The sequence below is a fragment of the Balaenoptera acutorostrata genome, chromosome 8, assembly GCF_949987535.1.
Source record: "Balaenoptera acutorostrata chromosome 8, mBalAcu1.1, whole genome shotgun sequence".
NCBI classification, from domain to species: domain Eukaryota; kingdom Metazoa; phylum Chordata; class Mammalia; order Artiodactyla; family Balaenopteridae; genus Balaenoptera; species Balaenoptera acutorostrata.
This window is the reverse complement of record NC_080071.1, coordinates 66,191,430-66,216,266: the sequence shown is the minus strand read 5'-3', so window position 1 is coordinate 66,216,266 and position 24,837 is coordinate 66,191,430. Positions and strand designations below refer to the sequence as shown.

General features: G+C 38.6%; 1 protein-coding gene across 2 annotated transcripts in view; it reads left to right on the top strand.

Moving 5' to 3' along the window:
* Nucleotides 1–24,837, top strand: part of PLEKHM3 (pleckstrin homology domain containing M3) — a 189,953-nt gene that overhangs the window by 146,686 nt on the left and 18,430 nt on the right. For both annotated transcript variants that reach the window (XM_007187812.3, XM_028167955.2), the window contains one exon: nt 6,716–6,873. In XM_007187812.3, the coding sequence (XP_007187874.2) occupies nt 6,716–6,873 (158 nt within the window). The remainder of the gene's footprint in view (nt 1–6,715; nt 6,874–24,837) is intronic.

The window sequence follows — 24,837 nt, the reverse complement described above, 5'->3', positions numbered from 1 at the left end:
GATGAAGGGCCTTGTGACTTGTGACGGACTGATACAAAGTTATATTAACCTGTGACCAGGAAAAGAGTGAAAAAGAGGGGCTCCTTGGGCTTTGGTCTTCTTTGAGGCTGCCATCTTCCTATTGTTTGTGGTATATGGTCCCAACCTTAAGCCTCCACCAAGATGGCTAGGAAGTGGGAGCGAAAAGCAGGATTCCTGAGGGCAGGAGGAGATGGTGAGAGGCAAGACACTTGATTTCTTTTTAAGCAGTTATCCCAAGGAAAGATATATCTGCTTTTTAAAAAGAACCCTCGGAGATGTCACACCTGGAGCCTGCTTCTCTTAGTGATGAAACCTCTAGACCAGAAGCCAGAATAGCTCCCCAGTGCTGCTAGTTGTTATATTCAAAGACAAGATTTAAACCTTCCAAATATACCTTTACCCCTTGAAATGTATCAGTATAAAGTTTTTCTTTCTATAATATTAAAGAAATGTTTGTCAATTCTAAAATAAACTTATAGAATATTACCTCACTTTTCTGGAGGACAAACTTCCAGCAGCTTCAGCCCTTTGGAAGAACATGGCCCTGAACCTCAGCTGACAAATAGGAGGAGCAGTTACTCAAGTATAAAGAAGCAGAAAGGGTCTCTGAATAGCTGAACTGCCACCAAGTCCATGTGCTCTTCGTGCTCCTCCCTGAATCACACAGCAGAATGATTCAAAATGTTGTGACACAAAAAGAGCACAAAGATATGACTGCTACAGCCAAGGAAAAAGACTGGGAAGCATCCTCAGTCAGTCAACAAGAACTTAGGTGCCTGACAGAGAGGGGATATTAAAGACTAGTATGGGACTCAATCTTTGTCTTTAAACAGTTTACATTCTCTTAGGTTGCTCCATATAAAATTGCCATTTTTATAGGTAAAATCACCATTATACTTTTATAGGTAAAATCACCATTTTATAGGCAGTATCTCCACTTTTATATTTTCAATCTACAGTTGGACAAGCAAAACAATCACATGTTAAACAATAGCAAAAAAATACAAAGGAACATCAATTTCTATTTATATTAAATTACGTGATGTAAAAATAAATTGTATGAAGCCCAAGAGATCCGTGGCAGGTGAAGTAGCCAGAGATGGCTCTCCAGATCAAGCCAGAATAGATCTGAGCCTTAAAGCCTGGGTGAAATTTAAATAAGTGTTAAGAGAAGAAGTGAAACTCCAGGTAGAGGAAATACATGGGTGAAGGCACAGGAGCAAGAACAAGCATATTCTACACCGGGAAAACTTTCCTCGCAACAGAACATACATATTAAGAAATGGAAAATGAATTTGGATAGATAGTGTGGAATCAGCTTATGGAGACACTCATATACCAGGCAAAATGTAAGCTGCAGTTTTGTCTAGTTCACACTTGTATCAATAACTGAGAATAGTAACTCAATGTAATTTTCTGACATGAACGAATGAAGAGTTTTTACCAATGATAAAATAAGAATTCAACCAAAGGTTTGAGGGAAGAGATGACACACGATGAAAGTGATGTCTAAAACTGACTAGTATATATGCTGAATGGATCAAAGGAAAAAGACTATTATCCAGAAATAAAACCAGAAGATTATTTCATTAATCTAGAGAGGGGTGATGAAAGCCTGAGATAGGATGAGAAAAAGACTTACACTAGAGACATTTAAAAGAGAATCAACGTGAACCTTGAAACATTATGTTAAGTGAAAGAAGCCAGTCATAAAAGACCACATATTATATTATTCTATTTACATGAAATATCCAGAGTAGGTAAATCTGTAGAGACAGAAAGTAGATTATTGGTTGCCTAGGGCTTGGGGGATGGGTTAGGGAGAAAACACTAGTGACTGCTAATGGGTATGGGGATTTGGGGAAAAGTTGATGAAATGTACACAACTCTCTGAATAAACTAAAACATATTCAATTGTAGACTCTAAATAGGTTAATTACATGTTATGTGAACTATATATCAATAAAGCTGTTATTTAAAAAGAGAAAGAGAGGGGCTTCCCTGGTGGCACAGTGGTTAAGAATCCACCTGACAATGCAGGGGACACGGGTTCGAGCCCTGGTCCGGGAAGATCCCACATGCTGCGGAGCAACTAAGCCCATGCGCCACAACTACTGAGCCTGCACTCTAGAGCCCACGAGCCACAACTACTGAAGCCCACGCACCTAGAGCCCATGCTCTGCAACAAGAGAAGCCACCACAATAAGAAGCCTGCACATCGCAATGAAGAGTAGCCCCCACTCGCCACAACTAGAGAAAGCCCACATGCAGCAACGAAGACCCAACCCAGCCAAAAATAAATAAATAAATTTTTACAGATAAATAAATAAATAAAAAGAGAAAGGGAATCAATAAAATGTGGTGCATGACAAGACGTGTGTTTGATGGAGAAAATGAATCATTCACTGTAGACTCTATATAGTTTGATTTCATTGAAATAACAAGACTGTCCACTAACACCATTATTATTTAATATTGTTTTAGGAGTGCTGCATGATGCAATAAGACATGAAACATGAAAGGAAGGGACCAGATTATTACCTTCAGAAAACCCAAAAGAATCCTAAAAATGATAGGCATTCATGAACATTTAGTAATATAGTCGTATATAAGATGGACACAAATGTCAGTATATTCTAATACACCAGCAATAGCTGATAAGAAAAAATATTATACAAAAGTTTAACCTTAAAATAACCTAAATAACAACTGTGAGTGGCTTACACTATGGAGAACAGTATGAAGGTTCCTTAAAAAACTAAAAATAGAATTACCATATGACCCAGCAATCCCACTACTGGGCATATGCCCAGAGAAAACCATAATTCAAAAAGAGATATGCACCCCAATGTTCATTGCAGCACTATTTACAATAGCCAGGACATGGAAGCAACCTAAATGCCCATCGACAGATGAATGGATAAAGAAGATGTGGTACATATATACAATGGAATATTACTCAGCCATAAAAAGGAATGAAATTGGGTCATTTGTAGAGACGTGGATGGACCTAGAGACTGTCATACAGAGTGAAGTAAGTCAGAAAGAGCAAAACAAATATCGTGTATTAACGCATATATGTGGAATCTAGAAAAATGGTACAGATGAACCGGTTTGCAGGGCAGGAATAGAGACACAGATGTAGAGAACAAACGTATGGACACCAAGAGGGGTGGTGGGGGGGGTGGTTGTGGGATGAATTGGGAGATTGGGATTGACATGTATACACTAATATGTATAAAATAGATAACTAATAAGAGCCTGCTTATTAAAAATAAAATTCAAAAAAAGAAGTCAGTGGCTTATACAAAGGAAAAAAACAAATTTGTATTAATAATAAATGAAGATTTAATAAAATGGAGATAGGGAGACTAAATGTTGTGAAGATATCAATTCCCAAATTAATTTTTAAAAGCTTATTAAAATATCCAGATAGGAATAAATATAAATTACTGGCACTGTAAATTTGGTGAAATATTTCAAAAGCCTTCAAAATGTTCATACCCCTTACGCTTTGTACCAAGAAAATCTTCTAGATAAAGAAAAAGCTTTATGTACAAGATGCCCCAATCTTCTCTTTTAGATCCTATATGATAACTCTCATATCTTCCTTAAGGTATTCTCTTCTCATCCTCAGTTCCTTAAAACAACCTTTACTCATCTGGTTTCCAGACCAGGTGAGTTCTATATCCTGATGTTTTCCCCTAAATGGACTATAGTTTGTTAGTGCCTCTCTTTAAATGTGTCATTAACTTTGGTTGTTTAGAAAAGAGTAAAATAAGTAAACCAAAACTCAGCTGAAGTATTGTTACCACAATTTATAAATAACCCCGTTGGGTATATGATTTGGTAGTGGTTATTTCTTAGAAAGTGTGTATCATGTGTTGGTATTAGGAGCACACTTTCCTGGGGTTGATTGGAGTTAATGGTCCTTGAGAAAACATAAATAAAAGGAGGTCTTATCTATGGCTTCTTAAAGGTAATGGGGAGGAGAATAAATTTTAAAATGGTGGAAAATGTACTTGCTTGACTCAAAAAAAAAGAAAAAAGCCAGCATAATTTCTACCCCCTTTATTAAGAAAAAAAACAACAACACTCTTATAAAGCAGTAAACCTGATTCTTCTGTTCCACTTCTGCATCAATACAAAAATAATATACATTGCTTTTTAAAATGCCAAAACAACCATATACAAGGTGAAAGACGTGCTTTTCCAACTTGTTCCCTTCCCTAGATTTAACCATTATATTCATTTTTAAAACATCATGAGATTATTCAGTAGTGATGTTCATAAACCACTTTAGTTTTTATCTCCAGTATTATGTACAGCTTGATTTTTTGCAAAATACATTATTAATTTTTAAAAATTTTATTGAAGTATAGTTGATTTACAATGCTGTGTTAATTCAGTTTTACATATATATATTCTTTTTCATTATGGTTTATCACAGGATATTTTTCTCCACACCCCCTCCGGCATTTGTTATTTGTAGACTTCTTAGTGATGGCCATTCTGACTGGTGTAACGTGATACCTCAATGTAGTTTTGACTTGCATTTCTCTAATAATTAGCAATGATGAGCATCTTTTCATATGCCTATTGGCCATCTGTATGTCTTCTTTGGAGAAATGTCTGTTTAGATCTTCTGCCCATTTTTTGATTGGGTTTTTTGGTGTTTTTTTTTTTTTATTGAGTTGTATGAGCTGTTTGTATATTTTGGAAATTAAGCCCTTGTTGGTCGCATCATTTGCAAATATTTTCTCCCAGTCCATAGGTTGTCTTTTCGTTTTGTTTATGGTTTCGTTTGCTGTGCAAAAGCTTATAAGTTTGATTAGGTACCACTTGTTTATTTTTGCTTTTATGTCTGTTGCCTTGGGAGACTGACCTAAGAAAGCATTGGTACAATTTATGTCAGAGAATGTTTTTGCCTGTGTTCTCTTCTAGGAGTTTTATGGTGTCATGTTTTATATTTAAGTCTTTAAGTCATTTTGAGTTTATTTTTGTGTATGGTGTGAGGGTGTGTTCTAATTTCATTGATTTGCATGCGGCTGTCCAACTTTCCCAGCACCACTTGCTGAAGAAACTGTCTTTTCCCCGTTGTATATTTTTGCCTCCTTTGTTGAAGATTAATTGACCATAGGTGTGTGGGTTTACTTCTGGGCTGTCTATTCTGTTCCATTGATCCATATGTTTGTTTTTGTGCCAATACCATGCTGTTTTGAATACTGTAGCTTTGTAGTACCCAAATCCTTTGGGTAGTATTGTCATTTTAACAATATTAATTCTTCCAATCCAAGAGCATGGGATAGCTTTCCATTTCTTTGAATCATCTTCAGTGTCCTTTATTAAGGTTTTGTAGTTCTCAGTATGTAAGTCTTTCACCTCCTAGGTGGGGTTTATTCCTAAGTATTTTATTTTATTTTATTTTTGATGTGACTTTAAAAGGGATTGTTTGTTTACACTCTCTTTCACATATTTCATTGTTAGTGTAAAGAAATTGCAAAATACATTATTACATTACTTGTAGTCTTTTATTTTTGTATTATCAGCTATTACTATTTGTTCACCTTGGCCTTCTAATATCTCTTTAAATATGATTTACTGCTCTCTGATGTTATTTTTATGTAAAATTATCATTTTAACTATGATTCACTTGAAAGTATCCATTTCCAGCTCTTTCCAAATTAAATTTAATCTTCGTTTTTTTCTTATATCAAAATCAGCATGTATATGCATGTGCATCAATGAGAGAGAAATAAAGGCAAATTTTATCTTGTTAGTGTATGAACTGCCAAAGTCTTTGAAGCCCGTGCAGTATTAGTTAAGTGAGGAGGGCTCTGATGGACCATTGGCTCCACACTCACGGATATTTGCAGGCCAGCAGGTGAGGGGACTGTGGGAGGCAGGCAGACTCAAGACACTGGGGCCTCATGGGGACAAGTGTCAGTTGAAGAGCACGTGCCTCGGCAGGAGCAAGCAGCCTCTACTCACAGCCGGGATCATCATCGTGTTGGAATTCAGGCCTAGTTTTTCCAGATCTAATGATTTTCCAAAAGAAGCCAAAAATCTGGAATTTTATGTGAAACCTTCCAATTATTAAATTGGCTTTTTATTTTAAACACTAAGAGATTTTTAAAAAAATATTCAGGCTAAATATAGCACTCAGACTGCCAAATTGCAGCTTCTGTGTATTATTATAATTATCAGCAGCAAGAGAAACCTATCTTCCACATTTGTTACATGTTCTTAGGGGAGATGGTTAAAAAAACTATTCTATTAACTCATCAGAAAACAGGTATTATTGAATGTACAACATAAAATACTACATTAGTACTTACTCTATATGTCTTCAGTCTGTTTTGGGAAATCGACCACACTGCTCTTACACCGCACGATAACTGTCAAGTTAGTTTATGAAAGTAGAGTTCCCCATTTGTTGGTCCTCAGTCCTCTACAACACACTACAAAAAAAAGAGGAATACGAAAGAAATTTCAACATCTTCATTTTCCAACCTCCAGTGGTTTAAGCCAGAGAGTTCTTTTGGAGCGAAAATACTATGTCTTTTCTTTCTCAGAGCTGCTGAGAAATTATAATTAGAGGTTTTCCTGTTGGGTAAAGGAAAGGAATTCCTCCTGCATCTGCAAGACTTCTCAACAAATTTTCTTCTTCCCTCTTCCATTTCTCTTTCTGCAGGTGATAGAGGGAAAGCTGGCTCCATTCTTGGGCAAGGTCATTAAATTTGCCGCCTCACACGTGTATAGCTGCAGTCTTTGTAGCCAGAAGGGGTTCATCTGTGAAATCTGTAACAATGGAGAGATCCTCTACCCTTTTGAGGATATTTCAACAAGCAGGTACAGAATCTCTTGTCTTTTAAAAGTATACCTGAATATGTCACATGCAGTGTTATTGGGCCAGAGCTGGCCAGCTTTTAGTCGAGTACTGTATCTCTGTCTCTTCCTCTGTATCAGATTTCCCTTATTCCTGGAGAACATTTTTTACCCTTTGGTTTCCTATATTTATTTCCAACTCATTTTGCTACCTTTATCCAGAATGAGATAACAAAGTTGCATAGCCTAGCTCTGCATTATTAGGTAACAGAGTGTTCAGATTCATTTTTAGAATGAAGATGGGGAAGGAAGAATCCTCACAACCATCCCAGGTCAAGTGATAGGCAATGGAAATCACAGTCGCAGAGGAAGACCAAAACTGGATTGGCCACTAGGAAGAAAACCAGAGTGATGAACAGCCCTCTGGCTCACCACATGCTCTTCTGAATAAATGCACTGCAGTGTAGTGATGAAAGTTTTAGGATCCAAAAGAAAGAAAAGTAGGAGTTCATGTGGGATTCTTTTTCTAACCAAAGTGCAAGAAACCAGACACAAAAGGCCACATATGTTCCATTGATAGGAAATGTCCCAAATAGGCAAATCCATAGAGACAGAAAGTAGATTAGTAGTTGCCTAGAGCTTGGGGAAAGGGGAAAAGGGAGTAACTACTAATGGGTATGGATTTCTTTTGGGAGCGATGAAAACGTTCTAGAATTAGATAATGGTGATGGTTACACAGTCTTGTGAATACAATAAAAAGCAGTGAATTTTATGCTTTAAATGAGTGAATTATACTGCAATAAAAATATTTAATAAAAAAAAATTAAATTAAAAAATGCTTCCAACTGAATAAACCATATATTCTGGGCCATAAAAGAAGTCTCAGTAAATTTAAAAAGATTGAAACCATACCAAATATGTTCTCTGAAACATGAAATTAAGATATCCAGTAGAAAAAAATAATCCAGGAAACCCCAAAATATTTGGAAATTAAATAATACACTCTAAAAACTCATGGGTCAAAGAAGAAATCCACCACAAGAGAAATTTTAAAAATATTTGTAAATGAATGAAAATGAAATACAAAATATCAAAATGTATGGAATGCAGCTAAAGTAGTGCTCTGAGTGAAATTTATAGCTATAAACACCTATATCAGAAAAGAAGAAAGGTCTCAAATTAATAATCCAAAATTCCACTTTAAGGAACTAGATAATGAAGAGCAAAATAAATCCAAAGCAAGCAGGAGGAAGGAAAGAATAAAGATTAGAGCAGATATCAATGAAGTAAAAAACAGAAAAGTAGTAGATTGATGAAACCCCAAATTAGTTCTTTGCAAAGATCAACAGGGACTTCCCTGGTGGTCCAGTGGTTAAGAATCCGCCTTCCGGGCTTCCCTGGTGGCGCAGTGGTTGAGAGTCTGCCTGCCAATGCAGGGGACACGGGTTCGAGTCCTGGTCTGGGAGGATCCCGCATGCCGCGGAGTGGCTGGGCCCATGAGCCACAATTACTGAGCCTGCACGTCTGGAGCCTATGCTCCGCAACAAGAGAGGCCGCGATAGTGAGAGGCCCGCGCACCGCGATGAAGAGTGGCCCCCGCTTGCCGCAACTGCAGAGGGCCCTCGCGCAGAAACGAAGACCCAACACAGCCATAAATAAAATAAATAAATAAAATTTGAAAAAAGAAAAAAAATGCTCCCTATTAAAAAAAAAGAAAAAAGAAAAAAAGAATCCGCCTTCCAATGCAGGGGATGCAGGTTCGATCCCTGGTCGGGGGACTAACATCCCACATGCCACAGGACAACTAAGCCTGTGCACCATAACTACTGAGCATATGAGCCATAACTAGAGAGCCCGCGTGCTGAAACTACAGAGCCCACGCACTCTGGAGCCTGTGCACCACAACTACAGAGCCCACGCACTCTGGATCCCATGCACCACAACAAAAGATCCCGTGTGCTGCAACTAAGACCCAACACAGCCAAAATTAATAAATATTTTTTTAAAAAAGATCAACAAACTTGATAACCCTTTAGGTAGGCTGACCAAGAAATTAAGAGAGAAGACATGGATTCGCAAAATCAGGAATGAAAAAGGGTACAGCAATTTAAAAATTTTTAAAGAGGTAGTGTAAACAACTTCATGCCAACAAGTTAGACAACTTAGATAAAATGGATAAATTTCTCGAAAGACAAATTACCAAAACTGACTCAAGAAGAAATAGAAATATGAATAGACCTACAACAAGAAATTGAAATAGTAATCTTAAATTACTTTAAATCTTCCCATGAAATAGTCAGATGGCTTCACTGGTGAATTTTGTTGAATATTTAAAGAAATAATACCATCCTTTATACAGTGATAAAGAGGGGCATTACATAATGATAATGGGGTCGATTCTTCAAAAAGACATAACAATCCTTAGTGTGTATGAACAAAGAGTCAAAATACATGAGACAAAAACTGATAGAACTACATGGAGAAACAGATGAATCCACTGTTCTATTTAGATATATCCACTATTATAGTTAGAGACTTCAACACCCCTCTATCAGTAACTGATAGATCCAATAGGCAGAAAATCAGTGAGCATATAGTTAAACTGAAAAGCACTACCAACCAAGTGAATCTAATTGACATCCATGTCAATTCATGTGGTTCATCCAACAACAACAGAATTTGCGTTCTTCTGAAGCTCACATGGAATATTTACCAAGAGAGACCATATTTGGGGCCATAAAACACATCTGGACAAATTTTAAAGAGTAGAAATTATGCAAAGTATGTTCTCAGACCGTAAAGAAATTAAACTAGTAATCCATAACAGAAAGATACCTGGAAAATACCCACGTGTTAGAAGATTAACAGTATACCTTCAGAGACAGAAGAAGCAAGAAGAACTACAATCCTGCAGCCTGTGGAATGAAAAACACATTCACAGAAAGATAGACAAAATGAAAAGCCAGAGGACTATGTACCAGATGAAGGAACAAGATAAAACCCCAGAAAAACAACTAAATGAAGTGGAGATAGATAGGCAACCTTCCAGAAAAGGAATTCAGAATAATGATACTGAAGATGATCCAGGACCTCAGAAAAAGAATGGAGGCAAAGATCGAGAAGATGCAAGAAATGTTTAACAAAGACCTAGAAGAATTAAAGAACAAACGCCTAGAAGAATTAAAGAACAAACAAACAGATAAACAATACAATAACTGAAATGAAAAGATACACTAGAAGGAATCAATAGCAGAATAACTGAGGCAGTTAAGAACGGATAAGTGACCTGGAAGACAGTATGGTGGAATTCACTGCTGCAGAACAGAAAAAAGAAAAAAGAATGAAAAGAAATGAAGACAGCCTAAGAGACCTCTGGGACAACATTAAATGCACCAATATTCTGGTAGGGGTCCCAGAAGGAGAAGAGAGAGAGAAAGAACCCCAGAAAATACTTGAAGAGATTATAGTCGAAAACTTCCCTAACATAGGAAAGGAAATAGCCACCCAAGCCCAGGAAGTGCAGAGAGTCACAGGCAGGATAAACCCAAGGAGAAACATGCTGAGACACATAGTGATCAAATTGACAAAAATTAAAGACAAAGAAAAATTATTAAAAGCAACAAGGGAAAAATGACAAATAACATACAAGGGAACTCCCATAAGGTTAACAGCTGATTTCTCAGCAGAAACTCTACAAGCCAGAAGGGAGTGGCATGATATATTTAAAGTGATGAAAAGGAAGAACCTACAACCAAGATTACTCTACCCGGCAAGCATCTCATTCACATTTGACAGAGAAATCAAAAGCTTTACAGACAAGCAAAAGCTAAGAGGACCAGTTAAACCAAAACCTAAACCAAACCAGTTCTACAACAAATACTAAAGGAACTTCTCTAAGCGGGGAAACACAGGACAAGAAAAGGACCTACAAAAACAAACCCAAAACAATTAAGAAAATGATAATAGGAACATACATATTGACAATTACCTTAAGTGTGAATGGATTAAATGCTCCAACCAAAAGACAGAGGCTTGCTGAATGGATACAAAAACAAGACCCATATATATGCTATCTACAAGAGACTCACTTCAGACCTAGGGGCACATACAGACTGAAAGTGAGGGGATGGAAAAAGATATTCCATGCAAATGGAAATCAAAACAAAGCTGGAGTAGCAATACTCATATCAGATAAAATAGACTTTAAAATAAGGAATGTTACAAGAGACAAGGAAGGACACTACATAATGATCAAGGGATCAATCCAAGAAGAAGATATAACCATTATAAACATATACGCAGCCAACATAGGAGCACCTCAATACATAAGGCAAGTGCTGACAGCCATAAAAGGGGAAATCAAGAGTAACACAATAAGAGTAAGGGACTTTAACACCCACTTTCACCAATGGACAGATCATCCAAAATGAAAATAAATAAGGAAGCACAAGCTTTAAATGACACAATAGTCCAGATAGATTTAATTGATATTTATAGGACATTCCATCCGAAAACAGCAGATTACACTTTCTTCTCAAGTGCACAGGGAACATTCTCCAGGATAGATCACATCTTGGGTCACAGATCAAGCCTCCATAAATTTAAGAAAATTGAAATCATATCAAGCATCTTTTCCGACCACAACACTATGAAATTAGAAGTAAATTGCAGGGAAAAAAACATAAAAAACACAAACACATGGAGGTTAAACAATATGTTACTAAATAAACAGGAGATCACTGAAGAATTCAAAGAGGAAATCAAAAAATACCTAGAGACAAATGACAACAAAAACACAACAATCCAAAACCTATGGGATGCAGCAAAAGCAGTTCTAAGAGGGAAGTTCATCGCAATTCAAGCTCACTTCAAGAAACAAGAAAAATCTTAAATAAACAATCTAACCTTACACCTAAAGGAACTAGAGAAAGAAGAACAAACAAAACCCAAAGCTGGTAGAAGGAAAGAAATCATAAAGATCAGAGCAGAAATAAATGAAATAGAAACAAAGAAAACAATAGCAAAGATCAATAAAACTAAAAGCTGGTTCTTTGAGAAGATAAACAAAATTGATAAACCTTTAGCCAGACTCATCAAGAAAAAGAGGGAGAGGACTCAAATCAATAAAATTAGAAATGAAAAAGGAGAAGTTACAGTGGACACTGCAGAAATACAAAGCATCGTAAGAGACTACTACAAGCAACTCTATGCCAATAAAATGGACAACCTGGAAGAACTGGACAAATTCTTAGAAAGGTAAAACCTTCCAGGACTGAACCAGGAAGAAACAGAAAATATGAACAGACCAATCACAAGTAATGAAATTGAAACTGTGATTAAAAATCTTCCAACAAACAAAAGTCCAGGACCAGATGGCTCCACAGGTGAATTCTATCAAATATTTAGAGAAGAGCTAACACCCATCCTTCTCAAACGCTTCCAAAAACTTGCAGAGGAAGGAACACTCCCAAACTCATTCTATGAGGCCACCATCACCCTGATACCAAAAGCAGACAAAGATACTACAAAAAAAGAAAATTACAGACCAATATCACTGATGAATATAGATGCAAAAATCCTCAACAAAATACTAGCAAACAGAATCCAACAACACATTAAAAGGATCATACACCATGATCAAGTGGGATTTATCCCAGGGATGCAAGGATTCTTTAATATACACAAATCAATCAATGTGATACACCATATTAACAAATTGAAGAATAAAAACCATATGATCATCTCAATATATGCAGAAAAAGCTTTTGACAAAATTCAACACCCATTTATGATAAAAACTCTCCAGAAAGTGGGCATAGAGGGAAACTACCTCAACATAATAAAGGCCATATACGACAAACCCACAGCAAACATCATTCTCAATGGTGAAAAACTGAAAGCATTTCTTCTAAGATCAGGAACAAGACAAGGATGTCTACCCTTGCCACTCTTATTCAACATAGTTTTGGAAGTCCTAGCCATGGCAATCAGAGAAGAAAAAGAAATAAAAGGAATACAAATTGGAAAAGAAGAAGTAAAACTGTCACTGTTTGCAGATGATGTGATACTATACATAGGTAATCCTAAAGATACCACCAGAAAACTACCAGAGCTAATCAATGAATTTGTTAAAGCTGCAGGGTACAAAATTAATGCTCAGAAATCTCTTGCATTCCTATACACTAAGAACAAAAGATCAGAAAGAGAAATTAAGGAAACAATCCCATTCACCATTGCAACAAAAAGAATAAAACACCTAGGAATAAACCTACCTAAGGAGGTTAAAGACCTGTACTCAGAAAACTACAAGATACTGATGAAAGAAATCAAAGATGACACAAACAGATGGAGAGATATACCATGTTCTTGGACTGGAAGAATCAATATTGTGAAAATGACTGTACTATCCAAAGCAATCTACAGGTTCAGTGCAATCCCTATCAAATTACCAGTGGCATTCTTTACAGAACTAGAACAAAAAATCTTAAAATTTGTATGGAGACACAAAAGACCCTGAATAGCCAAAGCAATCTTGAGGGGAAAAAACAGAGCAGGAGGAATCAGACTCCCTGACTTCAGACTATACTACAAAGCTACAGTAATCAAGACAATATGGTACTGGCACAAAAACAGAAATATAGATCAATGGAATAGGATAGAAAGCCCAGAGATAAACCCACGCACCTATGGTCAACTAGTCTATGACAGAGGAGTCAAGGATATACAATGGAGAAAAGACAGTCTCTTCAATAAGTGGTTCTGGGAAAACTGGACAGCTACATATAAAAGAATGAAATTAGAACACTCCCTAACACCATACACAAAAATAAATTCAAAATGGATTAAAGACCTAAATGTAAGACTGGACACTATAAAACTCTTAGTGGAAAACATAGGAAGAACACTCTTTGACATGAATGACAGCAAGATCTTTTTTGACCCACCTCCTAGAGTAATGGAAATAAAAACCAAAATAAACAATTGGGGCCTAATGAAACTCAAAAGCTTTTGCACAGCAAAGGAAACCATAAAGAAGACGAAAAGACAACCCTCAGAATGGGAGAAAATATTTGCAAACGAATCAACAGACAAAGGATTAATCTCCAAAATATATAAATAGTTCATACAGCTCAGTATTAAAAAACCAAACAACCCAATCAAAAAATGGGCAGGGCTTCCCTGGTGGCGCAGTGGTTGGGAGTCTGCCTGCCAATGCAGGGGGCGCGGGTTCGAGCCCTGGTCTGGGAGGATCCCGCGTGCCGCGGAGCAGCTGGGCCCGTGAGCCACGGTTACTGAGACTGCGCGTCTGGAGCCTGTGCTCCGCAACGGGAGGGGCCGCGATAGTGAGGGGCCCGCGCACCGTGATGGGGGGTGGCCCCCGCTTGCCGCAGATAGGGGAAGCCCTCGCACGGAAGCGAAGATCCAACACAGCCATAAATAAATAAATAAATAAATAAAAATTAAAAAAAAAAAAAAAATGGGCAGAAGACCTAAATTGACATTTTTCCGAAGAAGTCATACAGGTGGCCAAGAGGCACATAAAAAGCTGCTCAACCTCACTAATTATTAGAGAAATGCAAATCAAAACTATAGTGAGGTATCACCTCACACCAGTCAGAATGGGCATCATCAGAAAATATACAAATAACAAATGCTGGAGAGGGTGTGAAGAAAAGGGAACCCTCTTGCACTGTTAGTAAGAATGTAAATTGATACAGCCACTATGGAGAACAGTATGGAGGTTCCTTAAAAAACTAAAAATGGAATTACCATATGACCCAGCAATCCCACTACTGGGCATATACCCAGAAAAAAACATAATTCAAAAAGACACATGCACCCCAATGTTCATTGCAGCAGTATTTACGATAGCCAGGTCATGGAAGCAACCTAAATCCCCATCGACAGATGAATGGATAAAGAAGATGTGGTAAGGCTTCCCTGGTGGTGCAGTGGTTAAGAATCCGCCTGCCAATGCGGGGGACACGGTTTCGAGCCCTGGTCCGGGAAGATCCCACATGCCACGGAGCAGCTGAGCCCGGGCACTGCAGCTGCTGAGCCTGCGCTCTAGAGCCCGCGAGCCACAACTACTGAGCCCGAGTGCCGCAACTACTGAGGCCCATGTGCCTAGAGCCCGTGCTGGGCAACAAGGGAGGCCACCGCAATGAGAAGGCCGCGCACCACAACGAAGCTTGCCGCAACCAGAGAAAAGCCTGCGCGCATCAACGAAGACCCAACACAGCCGAAAATAAAACAAATAAAATAAAAATAAATAAATTTATAAAAAGAAAAGAAATTATTAAAAAAAAAAAGATGTGGTACATATATACAATGGAATATTACTCAGCCATAAAAAGGAACGAAATTGGGTCATTTGTAGAGACGTGGATGGACCTAGAGACTGGCATACAGAGTGAAGTAAGTCAGAAAGTGAAAAAGAAATATCGTATATTAACACATATATGTGGAATCTAGAAAAATAGTACAGATGAACCAGTTTGCAAAGGAGAAACAGACACAGATATAGAGAACAAATGTATGGACACTAAGGGGGGAAAGCAGGGGGCCAGGGCGGGGAGCGGGTGTTGGGATGAATTGGGAGATTGGGATTGACATATATACACTAATATGTATAAAGTAGATAACTAATAAGAACCTGCTGTGTTAAAAATAGAATAAAATAAAATTCAAAAAAAAAAACCCAATATACCTTCAAGTAACAGATGAGTTTATAACTTTACATTCACATAAAAACCTGCACATGGGTATTTATAGCAGCTTTATTCCTAATCACCCAAAACTGGAAACAACCAAGTTGTCCTTTAATAGGTGGATGGATAAATGAACTGTGGTATAGGCATACAGTGCAGTGTTATTCAGGGATAAAAGAAATGAGCTATTATGCCACAAAAGGACATGGAGGAAATTTAAATGCCTATTATTGAGTGAAAGAAGCCAATCTGAAAAGGCTACGTACTGTATGATTCCAACTCTGTGATGTTCTGAGAAAGGCAAAACTATACAGATGGTAAGAAAATCAGAGATTACCAGGGGTTTGAGAGGGGGTAGGGAGGGACGAATAAGTGAAGCACAGGAAATTTTTAGGGCAGTGAGATTATTCTATATGATTCTGTAATAGTGCACACATGACATCATACATTTGTCAAAACTCATAGAGCTGTACAACACAGAATGAACCTTTATTTAAACGGTAGACTTCAGTTAATAATATATCAATATTGGTTCATTAATTGTAACTGACATACCACACTAATGCAAGATGTTGATAATACGAAAAACTCAGGGAGAGGCGGTACTAATACAGGAACTCTGTACTATCTACTCAATTTTTCTGTAAATCTAAAACTGTCCTAAAAAATAAAATCTATTAAAATAAAACAATTCATTTAGCTGAACATTTGACTCAAAGATCAAAGCTGAAAAGTTTTCATAAACTTTATTAGAACAATTTTAGATTTACAGAAAAATCACAAAGATAGTACAGAGAGTTCCTTTATACCCCACACCCAGTTACGTTAGTATGGTACATTTGTTTCAATTCATGAACCAATATTGATACATTATTATTAGCTAAAGTCCATAGTTTTTTTTCCAGTTTCCTTAGTTTTTACCTAGTGTCCTTTTCTGTTCCAGAATATCACCTTACGTTTAATTGTCACATCACCCTAGGCTCCTTGGCGGTGACAGTTTCTCAGGCTTTGTTTTTATGACCTTGAAAGTTTTGAGGGGTACTGGTCAGGTATTTTGTAGAATCCCTCTATTGGGATATACTTGATGTTTTTCTTATGATTACACTGGGTTCTGTGGGTCTGCGAGGAAGAACACAGCGGCAGTGTCATTTTCATCATATCATATCATGGGTACGTACTATGAACGTGACTGATCACTGTAGTCTTTGTGTCAAGTGTCTCCACTTTAAAGTTACTCTTCTTCCCGCCACCCACTCCATCCCCTTTCCATACTTTCCTTCTGGAAGGAAGTCAGTATGTTCAGCCTACACTTAAGCAGTGGGGAGTTATCCCCCATCCCTTTGTGAGTGCAGTATGTACAAAATTATTTGGAATTCTTCTGCATAAGAGATTTGTTTCTTCCCCATTTATTTATTTCTTCAATTATTTATTCATGTCAGTATGGACTCATGCATATTTATTTTATACTTTGGGTTATAATCCAATACCACTTTATTTTGTTACTCAAACTGTTCTGGTTTTAGCCATTTAATAACTCTTTCAGTTGGCTCCTGTTTCCCTTTGGCATATCCCAATGATTATGAGGTTTTTGGTTTTGAGCATTTCCTTACTTTCTGGCACTGTCAGATGCTCCAGGCTCATCTTATATAATTCCTGCCCTAATCCCAGAAGCAGCCATTTCTCCAAGGAGCCCTGGTTCCTTTTAATAGAGAATATTAGAAAGCAAGATCAGGGTGCTGGGATGCACACATTTTTAAAGCCCTCAGTCCCAGGACTTGTCCCTTGCAGGGACAGAGGTACTCCCCTCTCACTGCACATCAGAATCTCCTGTGAGACCTGGCTTCTTTAAATCCCCAGAATCTGTATCTTCAAAGACTCCCTATGTGATTCTAAGTCACATTCAGAAAGAAAAGATCCCTCCTCTAAGATATCTGTGGTCATGATCAGAGGTGCTGGATTCTCACAACCAAAACGACCACATTAGCACATCTATGGGCTCATAGGGCCTTTACCCAGTAGGAAAGAATACATAACTAGTTAGAATGCTCTGTTTCTCCCTTGGTCAGATGGAGTTCTCCAAGCTTGCACAAATGTCTGAGTCCGAAGGAGCTCTGACCTGCCTTCCTGGAATTCCAGGTGGATAATACTTTCCAGGAGCCTGTTGCGCTTTCCCATGGTGTTCAGTTTCCAGTTAAACACTGGGAGGGGCTTGTACACATCAATGGAAAAGGACAAAAACAAACACTAATAAAAGATTTACTGAAGGAAAACTTTAATCAGAAATAGAGGTGCAGATTTAAAACATATCTATAAAGATGTACTGAATAAATAAATGTGGGTAAATAAAAGTAAATTTGAATTGTGGGATAAATTTTTAAATCTATGCATAATTGAAATCTTTATGGATGAAGTAATGATACATTGGATTTACTTCAGAATAATCTGATGGTGGGAGAAAGGCAATAAATATAGATGAAAGAGATAGATAATTGTTGAAGCTAGGTGCTCAGTACACAGGGGTTTATTATGCTATCCTCTCTACTTCTGAATATGTTTGAAATTTTCCATCATAAAATACGTTTTAAAAATCTGTATGTAAAAGTCCTAGAAATTTAGTATTTAGTTAATTTGTTACCACATCCTTGACCATCTTGCTAAATTCAGCACCTCTGCATCCTCAGAACTATATTTAATGTCCTTTCAGATCCAAATATCATGTGAATAGCATAATTACAATTCAGTAAAGAACATTCCACAAGCATTAGAACTATTCTTTCTTTCAATAAATGATTCATTGAACATATTATGTTTGTGCACTGGGCTGGGTTCTAGAGACACACAGTGAACCCGGCATGCTCCTTGCCCACAAATAGTTGAGAGTCTCTAGTAAGAGACAGACAAGCCAGTAGACAGTTGTGTTAACGTGTGGGAGGAGCCACAATAGAGGGGGCGGACCTGGGGCTCCAAGAAGGGGAATGACGTATGTTGTGGGTAGGAAGACGTTCCACAATTTCTAAACATATGACAGACCTCCATGTTGAGCTCTAAAGCACCGATTTATGTACTTCAATATTAGAATACACTCGGCTTTGACAACATGCTTATTTGATTATGACCATATATCAAACATTGGTCAACTCTTGAGACTTTCTTTTCCTTATTAAATGAATTGTTATGCAGGAGGAAACTTCATGAATGTATAATTTAGAAATATAGCCCTAGTATTAATTTTTAGAACACCATCTCTGGCAGACATAGAGAATGTTCTGGGATTGTAGGGGAATGGCACTGATATTTACTAGTACTGGTGCCAGCAGTTTACATGTCTCATCATTTAATTCTTATGCCAGTCCTCTGAGGGAGTATTATTACCTCTGTTTTAATAATGAGGAATCCTAGGTTCAGAGGAGGCAATTAACTTGGCCCAAAAGATAAGGCCAAAACTTGAACCCAAATATATCTGACTCCAAAACCTGTGCTTTTTTCATTATACATCACTGTTTTTTTGTGTGTGTACCTGTAGTCTTCAAACTGTTTTTGCAGCATACCCCCTAAAAGAAATTTGAAAATTGTATGTACCTCTGCTATTAAAGAAGCCTCCCCCGGACTTCCCTGGGGGCGCATTAGATAAGAATCCGCCTGCCAATGCAGGGGACACGGGTTCGATCCCTGGTCCGGGAAGATCCCACATGCCGCGGAGCAACTAAGCCCGTGCGCCACAACTACTGAGCCTGCGCTCTAGAGCCCGCGAGCCACAACTACTGAGCCCACGAGCCACAACTACTGAAACCCGCGCACCTAGAGCCCGAGCTCCGCAACAAGAGAAGCTACCTCAGTGAGAAGCCCGCGCACCTCAACGAAGAGTAGCCCCCGCTCCCTGCAACTAGAGAAAGCCCCTGCGCAGCAACGAAGACCCAATGCAGCCATAAATAAATAAAATTTTTAAAAATAAATAAATAAATAAAAGAAGGCTCCCCCAAAATTGTTATTTACAACTTTCCCTTTATTTGCCAACCTGGACGTTGTTATACTTGGAGCAGTGAGCCAGAGTTAAAGTGGGAAGGGGAAAGCTCTGCTTTTCTTTCGTGAGGTGGCCGAGGGGCCGTTGTGAGGGGGAGGGGGAAAGGGAACCACAGCTGGGCTCCCACCTCTGAGCAGCCCAGGCAGGCCAGGTCCGCGAGGGGTACCTGTGCAGCTCAGGACCCGCCTTAATCAGGTTTGTGAAGGCAAACCCCAGATTAAATACCTACCTCTCTCCTTTAAATTGGAAAACACTGAAATCCAAATTGCAAGGTTTTAAATACAATAGGAAGATCCAGAATCACAAAACTGCTTTACTTAAGCCTAATCCAGCATTTACCCTTTAGAGGACTAAAAGGAAAGCTCAGCCCTAGGAGAGAGGAACATTCTGTTAAAACAACTGTCCAGTTCCACATCCTGAGGAAATAGGAATGACAAAACATGCCCTCCTTGATTGAGAATCAGAAATAAGGGCTCTAAATTTTCAGAATTACAAATCAGAAGATTAGACTGATACTGCCCTAAGAATTAAGCAAAAACAATCAATATAAAAGGAAAAACGGGGCTTCCCTGGTGGCGCAGTGGTTGAGAGTCTGCCTGCCAGTGCAGGGGACACGGGTTCGAGCCCTGGTCTGGGAGGATCCCACATGCCGCGGAGCAACTGGGCCCGTGCGCCACAACTACTGAGCCTGCGCGTCTGGAGCCTGTGCTCCGCAACGAGAGAGGCCGTGACAGTGAGAGGCCCGCGCACCGCGATGAAGAGTGGCCCCCACTTGCCGCAACTAGAGAAAGCCCTCGCACATAAACGAAGACCCAACACAGCCAAAAATAAATATAAAAAAAAAAAAAATTTAAAAAAAAAAAAAAAAAAAAAAAAGGAAAAACGTCACATAAATCTACAGAATGACCCAGGACTTAGTTTTTGGGTTTTTTTTTTTTAATCCTAAAATTGCCTCCTATCCAGCTTTCTTTCCAACATCTCTACATATCACTGATCTTCTTTTGTTATTAAGGACAGAATGCTGCTAAGGAGACCATCCTGCTTCACACATTTCTGTGAAGATGCCAGTCCTGAATCTTGAAATGTTTCCAGATCACAAGTACATAAATACTTCATCTTAAAAACACTCAGCATTGCGTTTAACATGGGACTGGTAAAACATACCAGCTATCATAAATCAGTTCCATCCTTTGTGTCTGATCCATTCAGACTTGTTGATTTTTTCAGGTCATATACAAGCCATCCCCACAGGTTTTCCAGTATGGAAAACACTGCACTTCAAGACTTTATGACCCCGCTCCCATTCGGGGTTGTATTTAGATGTGGGAGTGCTATAAGAAGATTATATATTAATACTGAATTTGGTGTGTTTCATATAGTAGGCATTCCATAACTATTTGCTATTTGGTTCAACTCTCCCAAATATATTATGTGCGTTCATTAAGAACACTGACAACGCTTTTTTAAGAAACTGGTTAAGAGAACTTAAAATACTTGCACTAAATGAAATAAATCAGACAGGGAAAACAGATATTATATGATTTCACCTATATGTGAAATCTACAAAAAACCAAACTCATAGATACAGAGAACAGATAAGCAGTGGCCAGAGGCAGGGGGTGTGGAAGGGACAAAATGGGTGAAGGGGGTCAAAAAGGTATAGACTTCCAGTTATAAGATGAATAATGTGCAGCGTGGTGACTAAAGATAACAATACTGTATCATATATTTGAAAGTTGCTAAGAGACTATAGCTTAAAAGTGCTCATCACAAGAAAAAAAACTTTTGTGACTATGTGTGGTGATGGATGTTAACTAAACTTACTGCGGTGATCATTGTGCAACATGTACGTATATCAAATCATCACGCCGTACGCCTAAAACTAATGCAATGTTATATGTTAATTATATCTCAATAAATCTGGGAAAAAAACACTTGTGAGGATAGAGGAGCATAGTGAAAGTCTGAAGTAACACTACAGATTTCTATGTAAGGTTGAAGCAACTGACCTGTCGTTTAAAATATTTCTCTGGCGTTGAGTGTTAGCCTATGGAGGTCAACGTGCACTTGTCCTAGGAAGGCATCCCCGAGCACATGTTCTTCCTGTGTTAGGGCATTTGCAGCTCAGTGGTTACTCTTCTAAAAGGGTTACATGTTTTTTTTTAAAGCTCTGGGGGTTTGGAGAAGCAGACTGAGCATTACTTGGTAGTTTTCCTTTTGTATGCAATAGTCGACCACTTCCTCCTCTCCTTCAAGAAATCACAGTTGCACACAGGACCTTGAATTTATCAGCATCAAACTCTTACCAGTTGAGTTAACATAGTCTGACACCACATCCAGTCTGCACACATTCACAGAACATTTCCTATATCTGTCTATTGAGAACGAACACTGGCCTCATGGAAAAGTCCATAGCAAGTGAGTTTCTAAGAGGGCTTATCCTGTTTTTCACTTTTGAAATCTATTTTGTCAGGTTAGCTTACAGAAAAAAAGGTCTCCCAAAGAACTCAGTTCAAGCCCCATCACTTTCATCCATCTTGGCCAAACTCCAGAGATGTCTAGCTTGTACTGAAGAACATGGAGACTCCTCCCAATACCTTGACCTCTGGAATTGGCCTTTGTCATTTTGCATCTCATTGCTATTCATACCACCCTGCCCCTGAGGACCTGAACTTGTTGGGGCATGGACTTTGTTCTTTGTCTTGGCACCTCTGCCCTTCTTTAAGCTTCATGTACACATGAAGCGTCAAATAACTAATTGTAGTCAAACCTTAAAAAGGTTTGTTTAAAAAGAGAAAAAATAAACAGCCGTATTATGAAGTACAGAATTACTTCTTCACACAGAAGATGCTGAGATGTACAATTCTCAGCACAACTTGAGCAGTCCATTAAGAGCTGTGTTTTCCATTGCCCTAGTTTCCTTTGATTTGTTCATGGAAGGTAAATGTGGAGATGGCTTTGCCTAAGGTTGCCACTTATGTGCCTAGAAAATCATTAAACCCCAGATTTGCCACCATTTTTCTGGGCAGCCAGTTATACAATAGTTTGTCATTTTTTGAAAGAGCGTTTCATGTTTAGGCAGGAATTTTTTGGTGGGAGTTGGGGGAGTAGAAGAAAGCTCCAGAAGAGGAGGAGAGAGAAGCACTACCCAGAAGCTGATCTTTCCTTGTGGCTTCCTATTTGCTCAGGCTTCATTTCTGTGAGCCCTTGCACAAACAGACTGAATACCTGGATTATGCCCTCATCTGGACTCGAATACACATACATTACATACCCTTTTTTCACTAATCATCCTGACACATTCCTCTGTTGGTAAATGGTTCCAAAACAAACACTGTCGGTGCACCTAATTAGCAGGTTTGTGGGCTGTGCTTGGCAGTCCTGTTACATCCTGTTCCACAATAGAGAACAACAGCCTTGGCTAGGTTAGGCTTTAAGGAGGGAGCAGCTTCCCTCAATGCATATACGCTTTTTTAATGGTATTTCCTTTCCGTGGCTTTTCTTGGGAAGCAGCCACTCAGCAAGTATTGTAATGAGGTGTGGGATCCTCCCAGCAGCTAGAGGGAATTTGGACTCCTCTTCTTAGGTGTGTTTGTTGAGGAACCAGTAGTTTCCATCTGCTTAGTGTTCTCTGCCCCTCTCCCCCCTCCCCCCGGGTTGAAGAGGAGCATATCGAGGAACTTTCTCCATGGTTCTCTAACTCTGATGGTGAAGGACAAGACTCCTGCCTCTGTTCCAGAATCAAAACTAACAAAGTCGGAAGGGCCTGTGGAGACCATTTAGACATTTTTAGCGTAGAAAAACTGAAACCCAGAGAGCGCACAGATTTCATGAGTGGCAGAAGCAGGGGGTGACTTACAAGATGGAATTCTGCTCTCCTTAGGCTACCTGACTGCCTGCTCTTAAATGTATTTATTGAGTCAGTAAAGGTTCTCCTTGATAAAAACTCGAGCACAATGCTAGTTTTTTTGGCTTTTAAACATTGGTCAAAGAGTAACTTGGTAAATAACATTTTACCTTGGCCTGGTGGCTCCTATATTCACATGTCAAAATGTTTCAGAACGTCTGCTAACACAGACAAGACTTTTGTGAAATCCTCAGGGCTGACCTGACCCTTTTTGCCATTAAGCCGCTAGATAAATTCTGTGCATTTATAAACACAGTTCTAGCTGGTGAGGCCGCCATTGGTTTTTGAAGCCATTTGGTCACTTGAATAGATGGCTGTTGTCTCCCCCAGACACATTTCTTACCAAGTTTCTACTTAGGTGTCTGGCTAATATTATGTTAATCATTTTATCTCTAAGCATTTTAGACAACCTAATTTTTTGTGGTTTGGAGGGGGAGAAGTTATTTAACTCTTGTTTTAACTTTCCAATTATAAACTAAATTGATGTTCATTATATTGGAAGTATATAAAAGTAAAATAAAAAATAAAATTAGGGACTTCCCTGGTGGCGCAGTGGTTAAGAATCTGCCTGCCAATTCAGGGGACACGGGTTCGAGCCCTGGCCCAAGAAGATCCCACGTGCCGCGGAGCAACTGAGCCCGTGTGCCACAACTGCTGAGCCTGCGTGCCACATCTACTGAAGCCTGCGCGCCTAGAGCCCGTGCTCTGCAGCAAGAGAAGCCCCGGCAATGAGGAGCTCGCGCACCGCAACAAAGAGTAGCCCCCGCTCGCTGCAACTAGAGAAAGCCAGCACGCAGCAACAAAGACCCAACACAGCCATAAATAAATAAATAAATAAATAACTTTTTAAAAATAAAAATAAAAAATAAATAAAGTATATAAAAGTATAAAGAAGAAAATTCTCCATACATACATATGCATATATGTTTTTTAATAAAATTGAGATTGTATGAAATACATAATTTTATATCCAGTCTTTTTATCACATCATATTAGAACCAGGAAAATAGTCGTATTTAATCTATACACTTCTACTGATGGGTACTTTTACAGGAAAAAAAAATTTAATTGGCTCTAAAATTATCAAGATCCATAAGTAAAGGCAGGCTAGCCCACAGAAAGATCACTGGACTGGGAATACGAAAGCCTAGATGTCATTCCTAACTCTGCCACTAAATTGCTGTGTGACCTTTAACAAGCTGCCCCACCATCTACACATCAGGCGTATGACACTGTTTTAAGCTCTTATTGACCAAAGAAGTAAGAGCTTTACTTCAGCTCCATTGCTTAGCATTTTGTATTAGTCTGTTAGATGGTTTGTCATAACGTTTTCAGTGAAGTTGACTGAT